Source organism: Spermophilus citellus (genome assembly GCF_964194105.1).
Source record: "Spermophilus citellus genome assembly, chromosome: 5".
NCBI classification, from domain to species: domain Eukaryota; kingdom Metazoa; phylum Chordata; class Mammalia; order Rodentia; family Sciuridae; genus Spermophilus; species Spermophilus citellus.
This window is the reverse complement of record NC_138186.1, coordinates 77,070,238-77,096,662: the sequence shown is the minus strand read 5'-3', so window position 1 is coordinate 77,096,662 and position 26,425 is coordinate 77,070,238. Positions and strand designations below refer to the sequence as shown.

The 26,425-nt window shown below is 31.3% G+C and overlaps 1 protein-coding gene across 1 annotated transcript in view; it reads left to right on the top strand.

The window, feature by feature from the left end:
• Window positions 1-26,425, top strand: part of EYS (eyes shut homolog) — a gene marked incomplete at its 5' end in the record, with an annotated part of 1,607,607 nt that overhangs the window by 2,755 nt on the left and 1,578,427 nt on the right. The window contains 1 exon segment of the mRNA XM_081294994.1: window positions 1,027-1,140. Within this exon segment, the coding sequence (XP_081151120.1) occupies window positions 1,027-1,140 (114 nt within the window).

Genomic DNA, 26,425 nt, shown 5'->3' with positions numbered 1-26,425 from the left:
GCTTTTGCTAAGTTTCTAAGACTGGCCTTCAACTTGTATTTCTCCTGGCTCAGCTTCCAGAGTCACTGGAATTATAGTCATGTGACAACTTGCTAGCTTCTAAAGACCTCATCTGAAACTTATTTACTTCTGCAAATACTCAGTCAACATCAAATGCATTCACACTCAGATATATTGGATGTTAAGACTTTAGATAACATTTTGGTATACAATTATATTTATATTTTCATTGTATTGAGGGTTGCTTTGATGTGAACGAAGAAAGAATTCTTCATTACTGAAGCAGAGATCTCAATATATGAGGAATTTAAAAGACAAGAACAAATTAAATTAGAACTCAAGTAAGTGAGTAGAAGGCAGGTATATTGCCACATTGTGTGCAACTGTCTTATAGCAACACCTGCCATACCTTAGGATTTCATCAAACATTATTTGAAGATAAGATGATTAAATATGTATAGAACAAATAGCCAGGTATGACTGATGTGTATGATAGAAGGGAACCACAAGAATATGGGTAAGTGGGATTTAGAAAATTTTATATAACAAGGAAAATAAAGTGTAAGATGTATTTTTACACAGCTTCTGAGAACCCAGACTGCTTTTTCTCCTTTTGAATTCTTTCCTATTTTAGGTGGTAAAGTACACAATACACATTTAAACCTTCTAAATTACCACTCCAATGGTACCAGTAGATGTTAATATTCATATATTAGAATGATATATACCATCAAAATGTGATAAAAAATTTGAATTATCACAGAAATTAAAGCTTAAATATCAACAATTTGAAAATAACTGAATGTTACAGGATAAAATCAAAACATGAAAAAATATCAAATATCCAATTAATTTTTGTTTCAATTTAAATACATTATCATGTAACATTATTTTATAATTTAAATTCTATTTTACCTAAATTTTTGTATTATTCTCAACAAAAAATTTAAGGAAACTGATGGCCATAATCAGCTATTTAGATGCAATGCACATATTGTTGTTGAAATTTTGTTTTCATTTTTATAGGTAGAAATTGTTCAGAAATATTTGGTCAATGTCAACCACATATCTGTATCCACGGAACCTGCAGCAACGTTACAGCTAATAGTTTCATTTGTGAATGTGATGAACAATTTACAGGTAAGAAATGCAAACATATGTATATGTTCATATATATTTTTATGTTCATATACATAGACACAAAAATTAATTTGTCTTAATTATTTCAAATTAAATTTGAATGTTTTATTTATTATTGAAAAAAATCAATGTTAGAGGTTATATACTGTGACTTATTATTATTCATGAATAAGTTTTATAAGTCAATTTTGTGAATACAATCAGGTGATTCTACTGGTAAGCTTTCAAGAATATAAAGGGAACTTGGACATCAGTTCATACATCTTTTTTATCATGACAAGGTATATTTTCTTCCTAACTACTAAAATATTTTTAGAAATTGTGCACATTTTGCAAATACATCGCATAATTACATCTACATTACTTCCTTAGATAACACCATTCTAAATCTCTTTTTTCTTTTTTAAGCAAATTTGTAAGAATTCCTTCTCAAATTAATTTAAAGAAATGAGATGATATTATTTTTTATGCTAATAGATTCTTAGCTGTTGGTTAAATGTTTCACCAAGGAAAATATCTTTAAATCATTCTGTCTAATCTTTGAACTCTTTGGCTTCCTGTTTTCCTGAAAATACTTACCTGTCCCCCTTCAAGATGTCCATAGACTGTGGTATCTCCATTGATCATTAGAAACCTAACAACTCCTTTAGTATGCATTAAAAAAAAATCAATTTCTTCCAGATTCCAGAGAATAGTGATATTTCTGCCTGTTTCTTTTGCATACCTTTCCACTTGACTGAGTTGATGGAGATATGAAGTAGATGCAACCAAAATTTGGAGGACTTTGCTATTAAATGTGAAAACCCTTCTCTCACCATTGGAGTCACTATTAAAATTACTCTTCAGGGGCCTAAATATTTCTGATATCCAAATATTGATTGACAGCAGGAAAAAAAATACACTCTGCATGGTGCATTTTTCCCCCTAGTAATAGCTTTTCACAAAGTACCATTACTGTGTGTATATTTAACATTGGTAAATTTTGCAACTATAGTTTTTATTCAAATGATGCAAATATCAGATCTAATTTGGATCAAAATGTGAATTTTGTCTGCTCAATACTTTCCTCAATTTGTTAAAAAAGGTTATATCATAATATTCAAAACAAAATTTGTGTGTGCATAATTTCACTGTATGAACAAATCATTTATTCTTTTAGCATTTTTACTGAATTCATAATTGCATTCTCAATTCTGCCAGAAGTCTTGCCTTCAACATGAGAAACTTATAAAATTTCACTTTAATTCAACACATTGAAGGAAAAATCAAACTATTGTTGGAATTAACTATTTTTGAATAATAGGAAAATAGTTCTAAGGAAAATAATTCTGGGTCAGTCATTTGATCTAAATGATAAGATGTGTTTCATGAAGAGATTTGTAAGAATCACTCTGCCTCTGAACCTCATGCATCATCAAGAAGTAATCTTCTAATATAATTATCAACATTTAAAATATATGTTATAATGATTCTTCTGCTAATGTGCATCTTTTGGCTTTTATAGAGACAGTGATATCACAAATACCCTTTACCTAATGATCTGCTTCATTAATAGTGACAGAGTTGAAGGTCAAATAATTTCTTCATCATCAACATTCTGAGAAAACAAATTTAAAACTTATTTTTATTAAAAAGGTAAATGATTTCTTCTGGATTTGTTACATGTAAGTATTTATTTAAAAGTAAGAAATACCCATTTGGACACAAATATGTAAATAGTTGTATATTTATACCCAGGGAGAGCAAACTTTTTTTTTCTGTGGAGGCCATATTGTAAATATTTTAAACTTTGTTCAATACACGGTCTATATCCCAGTAACTTATCTATGCTGTTGAAACATGAAAACAGCTATAGAGTATGCAAATGAGTGAACATTTCTATTTCAATTTAACCTCGATTACAAAAATAGGTGGAGTGTTTCATCTGGCTCAGAGTTATAGTTTTGTGACCTCTTATTTATACAATCAATGATCAAACCTCTATTGCAGATAACTCACTAAAAACTCAGAATGTGCAGCCTCAATTTTTCTGTCCCATATAACATAGAACTAACTCATAGATTCCAGCTTGATGTGTGCTCATCAGGGCAGAATGATCAGTGTCCTTTCTTACCACCAGAGATACAAAGGAATAAGTTCTTTGTGGCTTCTTAGGTCTTTGAAGTCCTACAAACTGTATCTAAATGAGAGTTAAAGTATACTTTGTATTTAAAAGGAATTAGAAAAAGAGATAAACTATCACAATTCATTTGCCAGATTATACTCATGTTAAAAAGTTTTCTGTGTATTATGTATATTCATACCCCTAGAGAAAACCATGGTAGACTTTAAAGTACAAAGTTCTAATCTATTAAAAGCCATCCTTGTTTATTTCAATACAACTATGAATAATAGCATTTGGTTAAAATATCCAGGACAAATAGTAAGTGGATATTTGGGGAGAATTAACAATTTGGAAATTCTATCTTACATACCATTAGCATAATCTGGTGCTACCCTGAGAAAAACAGGATGAGGACCCAAATAAACAGTCTAGTAACTGTATTAAGGATACTTTCAGCATAATTCTTGGACTTAAAGCCTCAACCAAAGTGTACATAAAACAACATTATAAAAAATATAAATTATGTATTTATTTGGCTTTGACATTAATATTTTATATTTATTATTATTGATTTCTTGAAAAACTTTCAGGAACCTACAGGCATAAGAATGTTATATATATTAATGTTATATTTTAATGCATTCATTTGAAAGTGATTTAGTCTAATTTTGTAACTTCATAAGATTTACTGACAAACTATTTTAAAAATATAATTGTTTAGCACTTCAAGGAAGCATTAAAATGTTCAAGCTATGTATGTACAGTTTCTGACACTTGCTTTCAATTAATAGTTTGGTGTAGGAAACAGTAATTGTCCAGAAAATAAATTCTTAAGTCTTCATTTAATATTAAGCTGCAAAGTACAACTTTAGTTTCAAGATTCAGGAAGGTATATTTGCAAGACATGCTGAGATCTCCAGCCAAGATGAGTGATTTAATGGAGAATTTGACATGGCATTGGAGAAGTAACCAATTAACAGAGTATAGTGACTTTAGGGATCATTCTGGACAGGAAACAGGAGATCTAATCTGACTACTAGAGAGTAGTGTAAGGAATTCAGTTTAAATCAAAATGTAGGCAGAATGATTTCCAATGCAAAGTAGACTTCTCCATTTACATAATCCCCACCACTGGGTAGAATTTATGGAGAATGGAATTTTGTCCACAGAAAGAAAAGCTGGCAGGAGTTAAATCAGATATCATTTTCTTCATTTTTAATAATTCATTTCTAATCTTATTTTGAGAGTCAACTCTGATGGAGGTTGGAAAATTAATCTGTCAGTTCAACCCTAGCTCTAACCCCCTGCCAGGTAGAGAATTAAACTAGACTTCATTCTTATAAGTGAATTTTAAAAAAATATATATATTTTAGTATATGAGCTGATAAACACACTATAAGTATTATTCACTATAAGGTTTAACATTATAAAGTTTGGAATTATGTTTTATGGCAAATGTTTTGTGAAATTAAACTAAAACTTTTGAAGATGTATACAGTTTTCTTAGAGATTGAATAAAAAGGATTTCATAAATTTACTCTGAATTATGATCACCTTTACATTGTCAAATTTCATTTTGTATTAGTTTTCTTCTTTATTCTCTGGTAATTATGATCACTGTCCTCATTGATGTTGACTTGTATTATCAAACACAGTATAATCTAAACTAACATAACACTAAGAGGCAAGAACAAACAAATGATTTCTTCTGCCAGCCTTCTTTACCCTGACAAACAATTGAAACTTCTTTTGTTGTCTTCTGGTATCTCTTCTATTGTGGTGAATACCAGCTCAAGGAGCTGTCTTCTGGGGAACTGCATTTTTCTTCATAAAAGATTACCACTGTGCTGCTTCTTCCTGCCCTAGGCATATACATTGATAAGAAAGAGAAGATCTGGGGTTCTGGGGTCTATAAAAAAGCAAGACAAACCATGTCCTGTGGGCACCCAGCTCTGATTTCCCTTCTCTGGAGAAGTCTGTGCCTCTGTCCCTTTCTTAAATAAAACTTGCTTTCCACCATTGCCTCTGTGTTTCTTGGGTGTTTAAGATTCAGCACCCCGGGTAGCAGGGCTTAATCCTAATATTTAAGACCAGTAACAATAACCAAGCTTCTTGGATTTGTAAGGTAATATTATTTACTATACTGGAGAAGTTTTAAAACCTTATTATTAAATCAGTTTTACTACCAAAATCAGTAAGAAGAGTTAAGGAGGTAGATTTAAAGAAGTAAAGAAAGAAAGGCTTCACTTTAGAAAATATGTAAAATATGAGCAATAGTTGAGAAAATGTGAGTTTGTATGATTCGTTTATTACATGATCATTAGAACTATTTGATAAGAGTGGTTGGATAGTTTATAATATTCTTGTCTTTTCCTTGTACAGTTGCATGTATGGTAGACACATACCAGTTGCTGAGGTTCTATTCATTTTAGTTCAGTCATTTTTCTGTGTGTTCTTCTGATGAGATCATTTCTGTTATCCAACTTTAAAAAAAAAATTACTTGTACTTGCTAGTTTTACCTTGTTTTTTTTACTTTTTGAAAACTTTGAAGTTTCTGTATGTGTGTTTTTATGTAGAGCTTTTATAATATTCTACAAGAGATTTCATCTGAAAAAGAGCTGTACTTCTAATGAAGAATCACAAATGTCAGCATGACTTTGTCCTTTATGTCTGCCTTTTTGTCTTTTCACCCCTCTTAGTCTTCAGAAACATTATTTGTATTCATTGAAAGAGGTAACTCTTCAATGATACTAAACAGGATATCTCAAATAGAAATATGATTTGTGACAAACTAAAGTTAAGTATATATAATTAGGCATAAAGATAAACTTCTTATAAAATGATGATGACATCACTGTATTATATGACTATTCAAAACTCAAATTCAAATCTATAAGTGACTAGATTTTAGTACATGGAGTGCTGTGAAGCGTGTGAACTTAGGGAGAAAGAGAAGTGGGTAGGTATGATAAATATATTATGTCCAGGTCAAACAATTCAACACAGTACTGCCAAAGCACCTTTTTAAAAGTTATATTCTATTTTCAAAGTCTCTAGTTGTTTTTTCCTTTGTATGTTATATAATGGAAAGAATATGGACTGGATAGAGATACAAGCTTGGTTATGAGACACTAGGACATACTTGTACTAATTTCAGCTCTCTAATCTTGGACTACTACTTCTTCAATAACACGAGGGGAATAACATCCATCTTCCCTGTCAGCTATGCAAAATGAATGAGGTGCACTGTATATTAATACTGCAGGGCACATAGTATTGCAACTGGAAATGCACAGGTTGGTGTTCTGAGATCATCTCCACCTCTACCTGTATATTTGATCTTTAGAATAGTATTTAAGCTCTCTAAATTTAATTTCCTGTTTTCTAAAACCATAAGAGTTGTTAATACTCAACTCATGGGTTTCTCTGAAGATCAAATGAAACAATTTATCTAAACTTCTCAGTGAAAGACACATAGTGAGCAATCTGTTTTATGTGCTGCTACTTTTGCCATTGCTTGCCACAAATCCTCACCCAGTGTTTAGTTCTTCTGTTTTGCTAACACAGTCTTTTCCAGGGTCCTTGATCCTGCCATTTCAGTGTTTACTTAAGTGACTTCTATCTAGTCTCTCTCATAAACAGTTCTCAAAACTTCTCTAAACTATCCAACCACTCTTATCAAATAGTTCTAATGGTCATGTAATAAACGAATCATACAAACTCACATTTTCTCAACTATTGCTCATATGTTACATATTTTCTAAAGTGAAGTCTTTCTTTCTTTACTTCTTTAAATCTACCTCCTTAACTCCTCTTACTGATTTACAAAGTCCTTGACAACCAGGTCCATGATCTATTCAGATTTACAGCCATATCCAGTAGCACATAAAAGGTTTTGAATAAATGTTTGATAATGAAGACAGGAAGAAATAGTGAGGATGTTCTTAATCTAAAAGTGATTTCAAAGTTTGATTCTTTTCTGATGAATGCACTTAAGAATAGGTCTGAGGCAATTTTTTTTTTTCATCTTGAGGCAAAGGCTTATACTTGAGCATCATACACTATTATAGAGAGAATAACAGTGCTCTGTCCGTGTTTTGTTAGAATACTGTAAAAATATTGAAAGAAATATGTCATATCTTAAAAATAAAATACAGGGTCTTTTAAAAAATGGCCATAAGGAAAATATGAATACCTGCTTATTTTTAAATCCAAGTATGTTCAATTTTTATACCAAGAATATTACATCATTGCCTTCTTTGTTTTTTAAAGTGAAAAAAAAATCATACCTATTTTTAGCCTTGTAATATTGAAAGCCCCAATGCCCCCTCCCTTGTAGAATTTGAATTGGCTATCATTGGTGACAGATGTTCTTTACATCAAAGTAATACTGCTTATATAATTGTGATAATTTTCCACTTCTGATTTGCCAGTTTCAGTGATTTAAAAATCATTTGATGACTGCCTGAAAATGACTGATGTGTTTCTTATATTAAGTAATTTCTGCTGGTGAAGTATATCTTTTAATGAGTTCTTGAATTCTGCTGAAGGCTGCATATTTTCAATTTTTGTTCAACTAAACAGGTGTGACAATTTATAGAATTCTATGCAGAAACATCTCTCTAATTACTCCATCTTGGGACTCTGAAATGTGTTTTATGGAGAAAAACCATAAACTTTTTTTTGTATACAAGAACATTTTTGAACATATGGCTGTGATTTTTATTTAGTATAAAAACTTGAAAATGAAAATAGAAGGTTGAACTTATGAATACTAATACTTTTTCTGGACAGGAAAATTCCTTATTCTATTTTGTTTGTTGATTCTCCATGACATTGAACTTTTACAGGCTAGTTATAGAGCCATTATACAAAATTACTAATCTGCCATAACCCTTTTAATAGATAGAGCCATACTTGATGTCTTGAACTTGTTGATTTGATTAGAGTGATCAGAAATTCCACATTTTTACAACTTGCTTTATCGTGGTCAGTCATACCTGAATAACCCAATAAATTTCAATTTTATTTTCTTTTTCTTTTTTTTTTTTTTGGTTCAGAAGCGGTTTTATAAAAGATCTCTGATAGATGACCACTTCCATATTAAAGATAAATATTAGCAAGTGATTAATTCATTTTGAACTCAAATTATGCCACCATTTAGTAAAATTTTTCATCAAATTTAAAAGTAGCTTAAAGTGGTCTCAGATAAAAAATTAAATTAAGATGTACAGGTAAGAGCAGATCAGTTAAGTAAGTATGGAAAAGAAGGTTAACTTATTTTTCTGTCACTTATGCACTCAAATTTATTCTAATTATATGTTTGTCTATCTAACACTGGTATATCAGCTTTGATGACAAAATACACTTGAACTTAGACGTTTTATGGCGCACCATTCACAGAATTTTATTTGTTTCTCCTATTTTCTAAAACAAATACATGCATTAAGCATATTAATCTTCAATTTTAAAATATGCATTTATTTTTTGTTTTAAGATATACATGACAGTAGACTATAGGTTGACATTAAAGCCTCCAAATTACCCTTAAGAGACAGGACTACATAGAACTTAAGTTTCTTAAACCTGTCAAGCCAGTTTGCAGGCAAGCAATTGCTTCTAGAGGATAATAATCCCCATGTTTTATTTGCCCTGGCAACAGTTTTGCTTAACTCATTGTTATGGTTTAGATGTGGTATCCCCCCAAAATTCATGTGTGAGACAATGCAAGGTTTGGAGAACAAATGGTTGGATTAAATCTTTGAACAAATCAGTAAACTGATCCCTGATGGCATTGACTGAGTGGTAACTGGAGGCAGGTGGGGTGTGGCTGGAGGAAGTGGTTCATTGGGGGTGGGGCTATGGGGTATATATTTTGTAACTAGAGAGTGGAGTCTCTCTCAGGTTACTGATCATCATGTGAGCTGTTTCCCTTTGCAACACTCTTCTGCCATGATGTTCAGCCTTACCTTGGGCCCAGATGAATGGAGCCTACTGTCTCTGGATTGATACCTCTGAAAACCGTGAGTTACCAAATAAAATTTTGCACCTAAAATTATTCTGGTCAGATCTTTTAGTCACAGTAGCGAAAAAGCTGACTAAAATGCTCATTACCCTCAGTAGATATAAATAGTATTATTTAATACTTCTAAAATAAATAGTATTATTTAATATAGTAAGAAATAAAGAAATAACTAAAAACATGCAATTGGTTCTATGATATTCCTTAATTATTCATTGTGTTCTAAATTTGGGACACAGAGCACTGAAATTATTTTGTGAAGAGATTTTAACTGAAAGAAATGCTTGTGAATTTGCATGTATGCATGAATGTGTGAATCTGTATCTGTTTATATGTATATAAAGAGCATGAGATATGTTTACACACATATAAAAAGATATATATTTTATGTGATGTATAACATAGGTCATGCAACTGTTTATTTTAGAGGTAAAAAGCCCTTGTGACAGAATATCTGATATTAATTTTTAAATATTGCTCTGTTAGCCAGGCACAATGGCACATGCCTGTAATCCCAGCCACTTGGGAGGCTGAAGCAGGAGCATCAAGGATCACAAGTTGAGGGCCATCCTGGGCAAGTTAGTGAGTCCCTGTCTCTAATAAAAATAAAAGGATTAGGAATGAAGACCAGTGGTAGAATTTGCCTAGTATTTTCAATCCCCAGTACTGCCAAAAGAAAAAAAAAATAGTTATTACCTTCTTAACCTTTTCAAGATTTGTTCATAGAATATTTATTATTTGGCTGCCTAACAGCAATGAAATGTAAAATTATTTCAAAATAAACATTTTGCTCCCCCAAATTTTTTACTATTTTAAATTTATTTTCACTTGTACATAAAAACAATAATTGAAGCTGGGCACTGTGGTGTATGCCTGTAATTCCAGCCGCTTGGGAGGCTGAGGCAGGAGGATAATGAGTTCAAAGTTAGCCTCAGCAAAAGCGAGGCAATAAGCAACTTAATTAGATCCTGTCTTTAAGAAAAATACAAAATAGGGCTGGGATGTGGCTGAGTGGTCGGGTGACCCTGATTTCAATCCCTGGTACCTCCCCCAAATTACATATGTTAATGGGATAACATGATATTTTGATATTGTACATATTGTATAATATTTAATCTGGTAAAACTTACCTATCTCCTTAAATGCCCATCATTTATTCATGTTAAAATCTTTCAAAATTTCTTTTCTAGCTTTTTAAAACATTTATTATATTATTGTTATCTATAATCACCCTACTATACAGGTTGAACAAAAATGGTGAAAGTAGGCATCCTTCTCTTGTGACAGATGTTGGAGAGAATGTTTTCAGCTTTCCCTCATTCAGTGTGTTATGCAATGGCATATTATAAATAATATTACCATTTTGAAGTATATTCTTCCCTTCAATTTTATCATGAAGGGATAGTGAATTGTATCAATGCCTATTCTATATCTATTGACATGATCCTGTAATTTATGTCCATTATTAATTTTCATATGTTAATCCTTTCATTCTTGATATGAATCACATTGATGATAGTGAATAATATTTTTAACATGCTGTTGGATTCAGTTTCTATGTTTTTTGTTGAGGATTTTTTCCCTGTGTTCATCAGTATTGGCTTGCAGTTTTTTGGTTTTGTTTTTGGGGTTTTGTGTGCTTTGTTCAATTTGTGTTACTTTGTTTATATCCTTATATGGTTTCAGTGAAAGGGTAATGCTGGCATCATAGGATGGTTTGGAAGTATTTTTCCAATTCTATTTCTGGAACAAATTAAGAAGAATTAGTATTACTTCTGTATTAAATATTTGGCAGACCTTAGCAGTAAGGCTGTCTGAACCTAGGCTTTGTTGTTGTTGTTTGTTTTTATCTTTTATACAAGAAATGGAACTTAGCAGCATTCTACCATAGAATACAACTCTAGTTGCCAATTTGTTGTTTTTATATTTGTTTTTGGTTTTCTTTTGTTTTTTTTTATTGTTGAGTCTGGGTCTCAGTAAGACACTAAGGCTGTTGCTCTGTGGTACTAATATGCCTGGAGGAAGAGACTAGGTAGGATGATAGGCTTTACTCAAAGCCAGCTTTATTTATTTATTTATTCATTCATTCATTCATTCATTATTTTCTTTTGGGGTACTAGCAATTGAATATATGCTGGGCAAGCACTCTCACAGTCCCTTAGAGCCAGCTTTGAAGAAAGATAGAAGAAACTTTTGTTTGTTTTTTGTTTCAAAGATTACATCTAGGGAGGTTTTGAAAGTGAGGATAGCTTTTTAAAGGAAGAGGCAGGAAAGTGAGAAAGAAAGGAGGAAATATACATATTTAGTTATCTTGTGATAGACAGGTGGGGCAGGGGACAATCTCTAATTTCAGTTTCCCAGGGCCTCTCAGGCCAGGGAATTTTAGCTCTCTCAGCATAAGGAAGTTGTTCTAAATTTTAGACGGGTCCTAATTTCTGTCAGTTTCAAGACTGTCCTGGAACTTGGGATCTTCTTGCCTCAGCTTCATGAGTAGATGGAAATACAGGTATATGCCAAGATGCCCATTTTAAACTTTCCATTGGAAGAAATATTTAATTTGACTCTTTTTTTTTTTTTTTTTTTTTGCAAGCATGTACCAGGGATTGAACTCAAGAGCACTTGATCACTGAGACACATCTCCAGCCTTATTTTGTATTTTATTTGGAGACAGGGTCCCATTAAATTGTTGCTTAGTGCCTCACTTTTGATGACACTGGCTTTGAACTTGCAACCCTCCTGCCTCAGCCTCCTAAGTTTCTGGGATTATGATTCAATTTTATTTCTTGTTATTGTTGTGTTCATGGGTTTCTATTTCTTCATTGGTCCACATTGGTAAGCTGTATGTATTCAAGTTCTTCTAGGCTACCAAATGTATTGGCATGAATTGTTCATTGTCATTGCTAACAATTGTTTGTATTTATGTACTATTACTTGTTATTTCTCCATTTTCATCTCTGATATTATTTATTTGTGTTTTCTCTGTTTTTCTTAGCTAATCTAGCTAAGGGTTTACCTATTTTTTTTATCTCTTCACTGAACTGTTTCTTTGCTTGTTTGTTTTACACTATTTTTTCAAGATTCTATTTCTTTTATCTCTACTCTGATCATTATTTTGTCTTTCCTTCTACTGTCTTTGGTTTGTTTCTCCTTCTATGAGACATTAATATAGTATTTATTTAAGATATTTGTTTCCTCCTGCCACCAACCCCATGGGCATTTTTTTTGTGAAAAACTTCACTGTACAGCTTTTGGTGTATCCCGTAGGGTGTGTTGTTATGTCTCCATTTTCATTTGTTTCAAAAAATGTATAAATTTTCCTGTTGATTCTTCCTTGACACATTGATCATTCAAAACTACATTGTTTAATTTCCATGTATTTGTACAACTTCCAAATTGTTCTTGTTATTGATGTCTAGATTAATTTATTTGCAATGCAGAAATCAGAACAAATACCACATGTGCTGTGCAAGTGCTCTATATTTAGCCTCTTTTACCATCCCAAATTCTAGGTTTTTTGTTTGTTTTGCATTATGGTTAAAAAGATACTTGACAGAATTTTATATTTTTAAAATTTTGTTTTGATCTGTTTTGATTCTTCACAGAATTTTACTAATGTTCCATTACATGTAAGTTTAATCATATAATCTTGAGTTTCCAGATATTTACTTTAGTATTTGAAATATTCTTAATGGGTAAACTTACAATTACCCTGGGTATATAAAAAGAAGATTAATGGCAGAAAAAATTGAATATGACTATTACTGACTAGCTTACGGAATGTAGCTCTTTTATATCACTTGCTACTGCTTTGCTTTTATGACAAGAAATTCTTTTCTTTATCTGTTGTAAAATATTTATAAAATATCTCCCATTTTGTTACCATCTTAATGCACTGTATTTTAAGAAAAAAACATACACCTGACAAATATTTTCTCACTCTTCCAGGGTTTATAAGACCTCAATGACATTTAAATATGTAAATTTTATGTGTGTGTATGTGTATATATATGTGTGTGTGTGTGTGTGTGTGTGTGTGTGTGTGTATGTGTGTGTGTTACCAAATCATTATACCCTTCTTTGTAAGGATCTTTCAATTCTGGCATTTGTTTTTTGAGGATAAATGAAAACATATTTCATCTAATCTAACAAGTACCTTTAAATTGCATAAAAACTGATAACATCAAATTTTCTCTAAAGAATGCGCTATTCATTAAATAAGGGAATATCGTCAATTCAGATGATATATGGTAAATAAATGCAATCATCTACAGTTGAACTATATAGATAAGGATAACAGCATAAAAGATAGCATAATTCACCACATTTCTTCTCCAGTGGAGAACTTATATCTACTTTTTGATTGTGTTTCACATAGATATAAAATTCTCTGGGATCCTTTATGAAATATAGGATTAAACAGATCATTGTCCCTATATTTGAAGTTAGAAGTATCCTAAGTTAATTTGCTAGAAATAAAATAGTAATTTATATAATCACATCATTTCATTTTGAGCAAGAATTCAAAAAACTCTGTTACTTAAAGTAGAGAAAAATAAGTCAATATATTTTCCCTAACATTTATTTTATAATCAATGATATTTTCTTTTTACTTGCTCTATGTATTAGTCAGGTTTGTGTTGTAGTAAACGAAATATCCAACAAGAATAATTTGAAGAAAGGAAAGCTTGTTTGGGGAATCACAGTTTTGAAGGTCTCAGACCATAAATAGCCAATCCATTCCCCAGGGTTGAAGGTAAGGCAGAGTATTTTGTTCTAAGGGTGAGGTAGAGAGAAGTTTCTCACCTTAGGGCAGCCTTGAAGCAGGAAACAAGAAGTGGAAAGGAGCATGGGGAAGATATTTCCTTCTAGGGCATACCCCCTGTAACCTACCTCATCCAGCACAACCCACCTGCCTTCAGTTACTATCCAGTTAGTTCATTCAACTAGGATGGACTGTTTAGGTTACAACTCTCACAATTCATCACTTCTGAACATTCCTGCAATACACAGCAGCTTTTGGAGACACCTCATATTCATATCATAATACACCGGCTTACAAATTAACAGTAGCATACTCAGAATTTCTGTGTAGTGAATACCTTTATAAATCACAACAGATTTAAACCTAAATTATAATGATATGAAAGCAGGAGATAGTAAAAAGCTGGTTGTTATATGCTAAGCAAGTTTTCTAACTCCTTAAAACCACTGATTTTCCCCTACGTCTCTTAATTCAATTTGCAACCCTGATTCCAGAATTCATCTCCATACACAGTCATTTTATTTTTAGCTACTACAAATTTCATGTTCTATCCTTTTCATAGCTTTACCTTTACTTTCAAAACTAGAGTACATCCATCTTCCAATGTGAATTTAGCATCCAGGTAAAATTTTCCCTATTGACAGCACATTTAACAAGTTTGATACTTCAAATGCTAGAGATTTATAGTTAATGCTCTGTGATCATGCTTATATATAACATCAGTCTTTACAACAGGTCAATTGCTGAGCAATTTCAAATTATTTTTGTGCTTTTGTACTGGCTAACACAATAGCTATATATTAACATTTAATATTTAAATTTCTAATGCTTTTAATGCAAAAAAGTAGTATATGTTAGATTTGTTCTAGTATCAAAGATAGCTAGCTTCAAAAATTGTAAAACAAATCTAATACATTAAATAGAAATAACAGTGATTATAAAAATAGATATTGTTTATTAATACTTTCTCTATACTGAGCACCATGGTCATTGTATATTATTCATTCTATACATTTAATTCTTGGTGCTTTATGATAATTGCTATTATATTTCTCATCATACCTATTAGATAGAAAAAAAAGCTCAGAAATGTTTGATGATTTTAAAAATATTAAGCCCACTGGTTACCAGGGGTAGAAGAAAGATTTTTAAAGATTAAAGATGTCATCAAATTTTCCTCCCTGATGCTAGGCTTGAGATAGCATTTCAGTTGCTGGCATAGACCCTTTTGTTGCTAGCTTTTGATCCTTTAAAGTAGGTATAATTTAAGGAAGATGGTATCAACATGCAGTCTTCTAAAAATATCCATTTCTTGAAAAAGAACTATAGTCCAAACCCTTAATATATAAAAAGTTTTAAAATGAGAAATAAATTTTAAAATACCACATAGGAGAAACTTGTGAATTTTTCTTTTATATGATTTTAAGTCAAAGTGCAATCTGGTAATTTCTAAATTTAGGCTACAGTTACGGATTTAAAATCTTTGAAATTTTACTTACATCATTTCCTCAACAGATGCTTGGCAGAAGAAACAGCTATGTATAGCAGAGAAGGAAAGTTCTCTGAGGATAGTGAGAGATTTATTGAGGTTTGAATTTCTCTGGCTTTTTTGACTATTTTTTTTATTCTGCTGAATAGTATTTACAAGTATTAAGGGAAAAGTGTTTCTATTGCCCCTTTGAGAAACATAAATTCAAAATGTTAAAAAATAATAAATAATAATTTTAAAGGGAAAATGGAATTTTATTATCAATGAAAGTTTATATACCTCTGATGAACCTGAAAGAATACACATTTTCTTCCATTATTTGAGTTTCATTCCATTTTTAGATTTACTGACCAAAAATACTTGATAACAGAATACATGAAAATATTACTATTTAGATTTGCCTTAGTGGAAATATGTTTTATAAAGACTTAAACTGTAACTAACAGAATTCTGTTGAAAAAATATTTCTGAATTATTCATAATATTAGAACAGCATCTTTACTGTTTACTTTTGGAATAAAAAATTGGTTATTACCATATTTCTTGCAATATAATGCCTAATAGAGTTCATGGTGTCAAAGAATTTGAAGCATTCTATTAGGAATTCTATAATTAAAAAATAAAAGTAAAGTGCATTTAAATTTTAATTACAGATAAATATTGAGTCTTTAGAATAAGCATCTCTCATATGTTGAATGGGACAAACTTATACTGACTTAATAGTTTATTAGAAGTTCAAACTTAATAAGAATAATTTTTATTATGTTAACCCCAAAAAGAAAATATTAATTTAATTTTATTTCTTCTCTTGTTCAGAGAAAAATTAATGGAGAAATAGAAGGTATATTCAATCTTCTTCACATAATTTGGTTTCTCCAGATAAAGCACATAAAATATTAAGTATATTAAAATATTTCCACTGTTATATCCCATAGACTTTTTTTTTAATTTATTTTTTTAAATTTTAGATGGACACAATACTTTTATTTATTTATTTTTATGTGGTGCTAAGGATTGAACTCAGTGCCCCACACATGTGAGGCAAACGCTCTGCCACTGAGGCACAATCCCAGATCCCCATAGACTTCTACAATTTTAACATCTGTGAAAGACATTAAAGATCTTCCTTCAGAGATCTAAATGAGACATTTCATGGGGATAATGGTTTTAGTTTTGCTTCTTTTTTATTTCCATAAGATTTAGAAGATCTAAGGCAATTAGACATTGCAGGTGTTTGGGGAAAAAAATTCTAGACAAAAAAATCAGCTCATGCATTGTTCCTAAGATAAGAACATGTGTGGGATACAATGAGAATAGTGGAAGTCTTATTGAATGGTGTCAGAAAAGTCAATGAGAGAGAGGTCCTTAGGGATCACCTTGAAGACTCTAATTTTGACCTTGAAATAGGCACTAGTAGAGTTTTGAGCTGAGACATAAGATGTTTTGCTATGTTTGAGAATTCTAGCTGCTGAGGTAAGAGACAATTATAAGAGGGATGAAAGCAAGCATAGACCAGGGAAAACAGTTAAATATTTCCTTCAATAATCTATATGAGAAAAAAATTCTCCATAATATATTATTGTTTTGAAAAAAATTAGATCAGGAGGAAAACTTGATTATTGAATTATAGAAAATAATTTTTCAGCAAAATTAATTATAAAAATAATGAAATCAGAAAGTGTATATAGGTTAAAAATTTGACATGCTGAAAATAATATATTGTGTGATAATTAAGTTTAAATTTAATGAAAGATTTCATGGAATTTTAAACTTTAGGGCTGATACCAAATTTAAGAATCATAGTGTCAAATAAAAATATAGTCATAATAATTGTGTAATATTTCCACAGTTTAGTTGCTTCCATGTTGTGGAAGAGAAATTCAAACTTTGAGGAAAAGATATGTTATAAATGTAATTTGAAGAATACTTAGTTGGCTGGAAATATAGCTCAATGGTAGAGTATTTGAGTAGTACTAACACTAGTACTAACACTCCAAGTACTAAAAACAAACAAAATCCTAGAAAAAAAAGAAAAACAACTTTGCATTGTCTTTCAGTGTAATCTTTTTTAAACCAGGCATGGAATTCCTGAGCTACATCCCCAGCCCTTTCTTAATTTTATTTTTTTCATTTTGCTAAGTTGATTAGGATCTTATTAACTTGCTGAGGCTGGCCTCAAACTTGTGATCCTCCTGCCTCAGCCTTCCAAGTCAGTGTGATTATAGCTGTGCACCACCATGATTTTCACAGTCAAAATTTTTTTTAATCTTAACTTTTTAATGTAGCATATCAATTGACTACATAGTTTAACAGTTATATGCCATGTATATATTTGTGTAAGCTCCATTACAATTAATAAACTGCATTTCATCACCCCCAAATTCCTACAGACTACCCCTATGTAATCAATCCTTTCCTCATCTCAAAACATAGTAACTGTTGCCCTGATCTTGTCATCATAGCTTGTCTCTTCAAGAGCATTATATAAAAGTATCATACATACATTCATAAACTTTGAGATTGTCTTCTTTTACTTAGTGTAGTATTTTTGAGATTCATTCAAGTATTACATGATTTCATAGCTCATTATTTTTTCTGAGTAGTGACCTTTATACAAATGTTTCAAAATTTGTTATGAGTAAAATAAGATGTCCACTCATTTGAGGATATGAAAATTATTTCACTTTTATGATTATTTCTATGATATTCATGATTTTTATTGTATAGGATTTATGTTTTAATTTCTATGTTAATTCTATGTTTAATTCCTACAGAAAGTACACAAGACTGGCATTTTTAGGTTGTATGGTAACTATATGTTTAAATTTATAGAAAATAGTTAAACTGTTTTCCATATATTAAGTAATTTTTGAGTTTCTGTTATTTGGCATTTTCATTATTGCTGGTTTTATAGGTTTTCTTCATTCTTCTTTTCATTCGGCCACTCAAAAAATTCTGTGCTATTAGCTTGTCATGGTATGAAATATTTTTAAACTTTATGTAATTTCTTAAAACTTGTGAAGGTACAGCAAGTTTAAAGATTTTATGGCTGACCAAGGAGAAACATATAGTCAAGTGGGGGCAGTAGCCCTAAATGAGTTTTATTTGGTATGTTTAGGATTCCATGCAAAAGGAAAACCCTCACATCAAAACTGTCAAAAGCTGAAGAACCACGGCCCAGAGAGCATGTGGAAAAGAGGTGAATTGTAGAGAAGGCTTTGATATGTTGGCAATATGGTGAAGCAATGCAGCTGGGAGATAGTGAAGCCAGATTTAAAGATAGGTACTTAGTGTAGTAGGTCTGATATCACGTCTGATAGAAAAAAAATGGAATCTGATTTGAGTCCAGGAAATCAGAAACTGCACCTGGGAGACTGAAATGTTAATGTCCCCAAAGCCCAGCCTAGACTGCCCATCCTGAAGAACTGTTAATGAAGCAACTCCTAGCAAATACGGGATTACTAATTAATTTGCCCTGGGCTCCCTTCTTGCCCCATCACTCCTCCTCAGCCCCATCAGCTCACCTGTTTCCCACCTTTTGGCCTTCCCACCTACATTCCCCATCACATTCAGGATGAAGGAAAATAAACAAGATAAAGGAGAGGAATGTAGAGGGACAAAGAAAACTTCAGATATAAAAAGGATGGGACTTCCTCATCCCTCAGATTCCACCCAGAGAAGTCTGTTCTACTCTCCTTTAAATAAAGCTTCTGACTTTGTAGTCTACACTTGCCTGGCGTGCTTCCCTGGTGTTATACTTGAGCATTCAGTGAATCAGGACCCGTCAAGGTAACCAGTGGTATCATTAGGGATCCCAAAGGGCAATAGTAGTAGGTTGATGCCCAGAATATAAAAATTATGATTATCAGGGCTCTATCTGAAGCAACTAAGTGTGTAAAAGTTTGATTTTGAAACTACTAGGCTTTTGAGCTAATGGTCTGCATCTTCTGTGATAAAGAATGTACAGACCAGTGTAGAGAAGCCACCTTTGTCTTCTTAAAATGACAGAAGGAAGTAGAGCTGTGAAGGACTTTCAATTCTACCAACGTATCAATTTCAAAAAAATTGTAGCTTTTTATTCATATTTGGATCAAATCAATTTGAATTATAAGAAAGTGAATATAAATATTTTTGCTAAATTCTTTCCTAATGCTTGATATAAAAACAAAATTTGATTTTCAGATGTGAAAATACTATTGATCATTAATTAAACTTTCTTATCTAGCAGTAGAGACGTACACTGGCTAAGAAATTCCTATAATCCAAGACTATGGGAGTAATATGGTGTTTTATTGGGATAGTTGACATCTGATAGAATGGTTTAAGGCTATAAGCATGCTTCTATGCATATGTGTGCAGCTAACTGATCAATATTACAGTATTCCTTTGTACTACTACATAAATTTGCTCAGGCAAAATACCACTAGATATTTTCAGTAAAATATTTTTGTACTTGATTGAAAAGTTAGTAAAGAAAGCTATAAATCTACTTCAATCTATTTTTTTTTTTGTCCTTGGTTAGTATGAATCAGTGAAGTACAAGTAATTTTTACTTAAGATTCTCCTTTATTACATTATTGATACTATAATTATTTCAAACTGCCCTGATGATAATAAGAAAATTATTATGGCTGCTGAGATGAGTTAAACAGTTTCACAACTGCAGGTAGTTTTTACTGGTTTCTGTATCTTTTGTCCCCAAAAGTGGGGAAAAATAAATAAAGATGAAAGATAAGGAGGACTTTAATATCTCCTTAAGTGTTTGGCAGAAGTCACATTTTCATTCTTCAATTTAAGGTAAATATTTGAAGAATGGATATAAAAATTTGTGCAATTTGTGTTTCATTTATAAAAGGGATTATACCTCTGTGGACTTATTAATTTATATATCAACTTAAATATGATTACCTATAGGAAGAAAATATTGGTGAGAATAAAATTTAGTAGACATGATAACCCATGGTGTGTCTCTAGGTAATTTCTTCTTTCTTTATTTTTTCTCTATTTCCTCTTTTCTCCAAGGAGGGGTGTGTGCCTGTGTGTGTGTATGTGTGTGTGTGTGTGTGTGTGCATTCTGTATTTTACCTTTGAATGGAATTAAAAAAATCATTCTTTATTTTTCCTATTGACTAATTTTTTCAGATTTAAAATATTTATTGTTTGTACATTCTTAGTGGCTGAATCATTTTCATAATCCTGGGTATTAATTTAGAAAGCTACTGTAGTTGGTCTCTTAGTTATTTCATTTCACATTTAAATTACTAAATATTGAAATTCACCCTGATTGTCTATGCAAGAGAATGTACAGATAATGACAACAATTATTCTGAATTAATATCACTGGTATTTAAAACATCACTAGAAACATCAACTGCTTCATCTTTTTTAATATGAGAAAATATTAATTGGATATCCCCAGTCTCTGTGACATGTACACTTAGCACATCCTCCCTCATTCTTTCATATATTCTTGCAGCTGGCCTTTCAAATTGGTAGCTGCTTCTTGCTCAATTAATTTTGGCAGAGTTCACTTAGCAGGCGTCATCTTATCAGCTCTTGACAACTGTGTACATAATTCTACCATAGCAGAGGTGTTTCTCTCTGATTTTATTAAATTGAAGAATATATGAAAGCAATTTCTGAGAACAAATCATTTCAAACATCAACCTTATTAAAATTCTATAAGTTTTTTATTTAAAAATATTTTTATAAGATTGTTTTGCAAGTAAATTTTTCTCATTACAGAGTTATAACTTAGGAAATCTCTTTATTATTGCAATATTGGTATGTGTATATATATATATGCATATATGTATATATGCATATATACACATACATATACACCCCTCTTAGATAAAATAGCACAAGCAATGTTGTTTAATTTGAAACTTTGTAGTTTCTTCCTAGAATATGCAAAACATATTTCTAGTGGGCAATAAAAAGCAATTTTCTTTGTCAACCAAAACTGTTTTTAAAGATCCTTTAAAATAAATGGATGAGTGCTTTCTGAGCAATGTAAACATATTGTTTATATTGGGTATGTTGTGAAGTTCAAATTTTAAAAATATTATATTGCATGTATTTGAATATTTTATGTAAATTCTGAACTTATCTACATCTGAAATTATCTACATTTCTGAATAGTTTAACAAAAAAAAGTGATTTCATGTCAGCTTTGAAATGATGAATGGCAAATGAAAAAATGTTCACAAATTTCTGTAACTATTTGTAAGAAAGGTTTTAGTAAAAAATGAATTTTTCTGCTTTTAGGTATTGTAATAGTAACTATGGATTCATCATTTAAATCTTATTGATGTATTTAATTAGAGGAAAATACAGAATGACATCTAAAACTCCTAACCTATAACTATATAAATAATGCAAAGATTCAGTATAGCTTGGTTTTATACTTAAATGCACACCATGGCTGTACATGGAATGTGAACATTGTACCTGTCTTCACATACCTCTTTGAAAATGTGTTCTTCACTTTTTTATATTAGAGAAGACTGTGATTGATTATAGAATATAATAGAAAAAATATGAGTGATAAAGTAATCAGCCCCTGGTTGTGTTTTTAAAAAGAATTCTTTGTGCTTTATAGAGAAATTTGCTTTATGTTATATTTGTGAACATTGTATGTGATTTGATGTCCTCAAATCCTTCTTTAAAAGAAGGTCTCCTTTTGTATAGCCCCTTTTCAAACTGATGCTGATTATAGTTAGTGCTTCAGTGGATGGTTGATCATATATGAACTCAACAAATATAGATTGTCTCTGATTGAATATGGGGACAAAATATGATATATGCACGTATAATGCATTATTACAAGTCCATGTTTAAGAAGACCAGTTTCCCAGACTGCAGTGATATTTCCTAACAAATAATTTCCAAAACCTGGGATAATGCTCAGAATTCTCTCCACTACAACATTTCTTCATCTGAGAACATACTTAGAAACAATGTCCATCAACTCTGGTAGTAGTCTGCAAAACTTTTAAATGACATTTTGACTAAAATGTCAGTTTCAATTATAGTCTTTTTTTCATTAGGAATATAGATTAAAAATGCCCATTAAGTCAACTAATTATATATTATTATCCCAAATGAGGTAATGCATCACAAACTGTAACTTAATTAATCTTGTCTTAGTGGTTTCTATAAACATATCAGAGATACACTAAGAAACTTAATTATTTCAAGAAGATAAATCTGGCCCACTCTTAGAACATCTCATTTAATTTAGAAAAAAAATTCATTTATTTAAAAAGTCATCTTTGTATATTCTCATTTCTACTCTTCAAAATATTGTCCAAGTTTATTACAATCAAAATAAATTGTTTTCTTTCAAAATGATAAAAAAATGCTGCTTATATTTCAGAATATCACAGTCTAATTATTAGAAACGTTTATCATTTTATAGTTACTTACTTTGTTTCTGTAAGAAATAGCCTTTGTGTTTTACTTACTTAATAAAAGACATTTTTATAAGTACATAACAAACATTAAGTCATTGAGTAAGTTGTTATCATTAAATTTTGTTAAAGCTTGCATATAGACATATATGCAAAAAATTTTAAACTTGAGCTGGGGAAGCAGTTTTGAGGAAGCATTCCTAAAGCATATGCCTAGTATGTGAGACCCTTTTGAGCACTATAGGAAGAAAAAGAGAAAAAAAGAAAATTCATACTAGTATTTTTTCTATGTATGAAACATTTATTTTTAAAATATTGCTTTAAATAACAGTTATTAATATTATTATAAACAACAGTAATTGATAGTATTCCTTTAAGTAAATTTTAAAGTAATATGAGACATTTAAATTTGGAATGTCTAATCTTTATAAAGTAAAAATATTAAATTATGCATATAATCAAAAGAAAAAAAAGTAGAGTTTAGTATCAATATTATGAAGATTCCAAGACAATATTCAAAATTTGTTACTGTAGAAGACCTATTGAGAAATTTAAGAGCGTGTTTAACTCTCTCTCATGACCATATAATTTCTAACTTTCTTGTATTAGAACCAACTCTTAAGTAATGCCAAGGAAGGATTGTTTAAATTGTATATTTGTGTAACTCTAAACATCTGTTATTACTGATTCAAATATTGAGACTTTATTGTGAAAGGATTATAAAGTGCTGGAAAAATATCTAAGTTATTACTGAGGTGTCCATTAATACATTTTAATTGAGAAAATAAGTACATAAATTATTTTATGCAATTAATAAAAGAATGTTCAAAGTGTATATGTGTGTGTATGTATTTTGTAAATAAAAATAATATATTTTTTATTTTTTCTAAAATATTTGAGCTGCAATACTAGTTAACACTGAAAACTTGAGTATTTATCTCTCCTTTATGACAGTGAAAGAATTTTTTTATTTTCCCAATTTAGATTTGATTATACCACTTACCTAAAACATCACTTTAAAAAAAAATTCAATAGTGAAGATAGCAACTGAAAGTGAAAATGAATGGTAAAAATTGTAGTATCACTAGTTTTTAAATATGCTAAATGTAAAATCAAAGCAGAACTATAAAGATATAGTCAAAACAAAACAGTTTATGCAACACTGTCTCTGACCATGTATAAAAATTAACATAAAGGTAGAACATGTTTTGAATAAAACGATAAGTACAAAATAAGTACGAGTTTTGAGTTTGTCTAGTATTTCCATGTTAGTCATGAGTTAGGAACACTTCATGTTTTACAACAAAATTGAGCAACAAATGTCAGAGATGAAATATTTCTTAGTTATTGGATATGGAAATATGTAACTCACCTATCTCATAAGGACCCAATTCCTGATATGTTTAAGGCAGGGAAGTGTCAGTACCCTTCAGGGCTTGCCTCAGTTGAAGTGCTTGCTAAAGTCACCTTCTGTTATGGTTTGGATTTGAGGTGTCCCCCCAAAAGCTCACATGTGAGACAATGCAAGAGGGTTCAGTTGAAAAATGTTTGGGTTGTAAGAGACTCAACTGAATAAGTGACTTAATCCCCTGATAGTGATTAACTGAGTGTTAACTGAAGTGGTAGGGTGTGGCTAGAGGAGGTGGGAATTAGGGTGTGGCTTTGGTGTATATATTTGTATCTGGTGAGTGGAATCTCTCTTTTGCTTCTATGATTCTTGATCACCATGATGCAAGCTGCTTCTCTCTGCCACACTCTCCCACTATGATGTTCAGCCTCACCTGGAGACCTGAGGATTGGAGCCAGCCTTCTATGGACTAAGACCTTTAAAACTGTGAGCCCTCAATACAGTTGTTTTGGTCAGATCCTTTAGTCACAGCAGCAAAAAAGCTGACTAAAATATCCTCCTTCCCAGGGCAGTGCACATTGATTACTGTCAGAGCTGGAGGTTCAAAGGCCCAGCCATTTCCACTCCAAGCAGGACAACTCTGATTGGCCATCTTTTGGCTCTACATGTCCATGGGTTGGTAGAACTTCTGGTAACTGCAAGGAGACCAGCTTCTACATTTGTCCAGGATGCTTCCTTATCTCCTGGCTTTCACACACTAAACTCTGTTTCAATATCAGATTCTCAGAGAATCTAATCTATAACAACATAGAAATACTATTTATGTTTTTTTAATGATATATTTAGTGGAATTCTTAACAATGTATTGTTTTGTTCCTAGACCTAGGAACACAATTCCTGATAGTTGATTTTTACTGATAGTTGATTTTCTGTAAGAACATATGGACCACAGAAACAGAAAGTGTGAAGAGAATGTAGTAAATTCTGTGATACCTTTGGGGTCCTTGAAAGAACTAATAGGCCAGGATTCTGATGACAGTTATCACACAAGCCAGAACCCAACAAAAGCTTGGTTTGTTTTCAAACTGTGTAGGTATGGCAGAATTAGACATGCACTGTGAAAATAAAATAAGTGTAAAATTTAGACACATATCCTGTTTTTTCACACTTTCTTTAAAAGACAGAAGATTCCTTAGCATCTTCTATTTTACACACTATTTTGAAATCTGCCTATGATCACAGACTTTTGTGATGTGCTAAAGTGCTTATAATACTCAGCTTTTAAAATTTCAATTAGCAAGTGCTAATTAGTATCTAAAATGAGGAAGAGGTCCCAGAGAGGATGTAAGAAAAACAAGGAAAATAAAAAGTTGAGTAGCCTGAGTAAGAGAAAAAATTACTTTGAGGCAGAGAAGGGTAGATTGAAGGAATAGAAAGAAGGAAAAGAAGGAAGGACAGAAACATCAAATACTCTGAGGATAGTAAAAGGAGTGAAAAACATTCATTCTCCCAAAGGATTATTTTTCTTGTCTCTTCTTTTAAAGAAGAGTCAGAAAAGTCTTTTACTTGTTTCTTTTTTGAGTTCTTTTTTCTTACCTCATAGCTGAATCTGATCATAATGAAATTTCCATCAGCTTCAGATAGCTTTCAGTAGTTGGCCGGTAATATCTGCTAGCCTTATTCTCAGTCTTATTCTTGTTTTGGTTTGAGTTTTACATATTCCAATATAAATATATACAGTTTGAGAATTTTCTTAAGAAATCAGTACCTTTTTATGAGTCTAAAAATTTGGGGGAAAAAACCCTTAAGAAATTATTTTCTTCTGTGAGCTGACAACTCAAAGATTTTAATTAATAAATCATTTGCATAGCTCATATGTACTCATTAAGGTGAAAGTCTTAAAATTGGCTTCTTAAGCTGTAGTCAGCTGGAGATTATTCTTGAATTCCTCATAGGAAGAAAGCCAAAATAAACAGCAGGAAAACAATACATCATTGTGAACCTCAATGAAGCTTTGTTTTAGTAAAGAAAACAACAGAAGTCTCATAAGACAGTAGAGCAGATGGCCCCTGGAATCTTTGGGCCTGGGTTATTTTTGTACGTAGGCCATAGCTTACAATGGAAAGCCAATGCACTGGGAACAA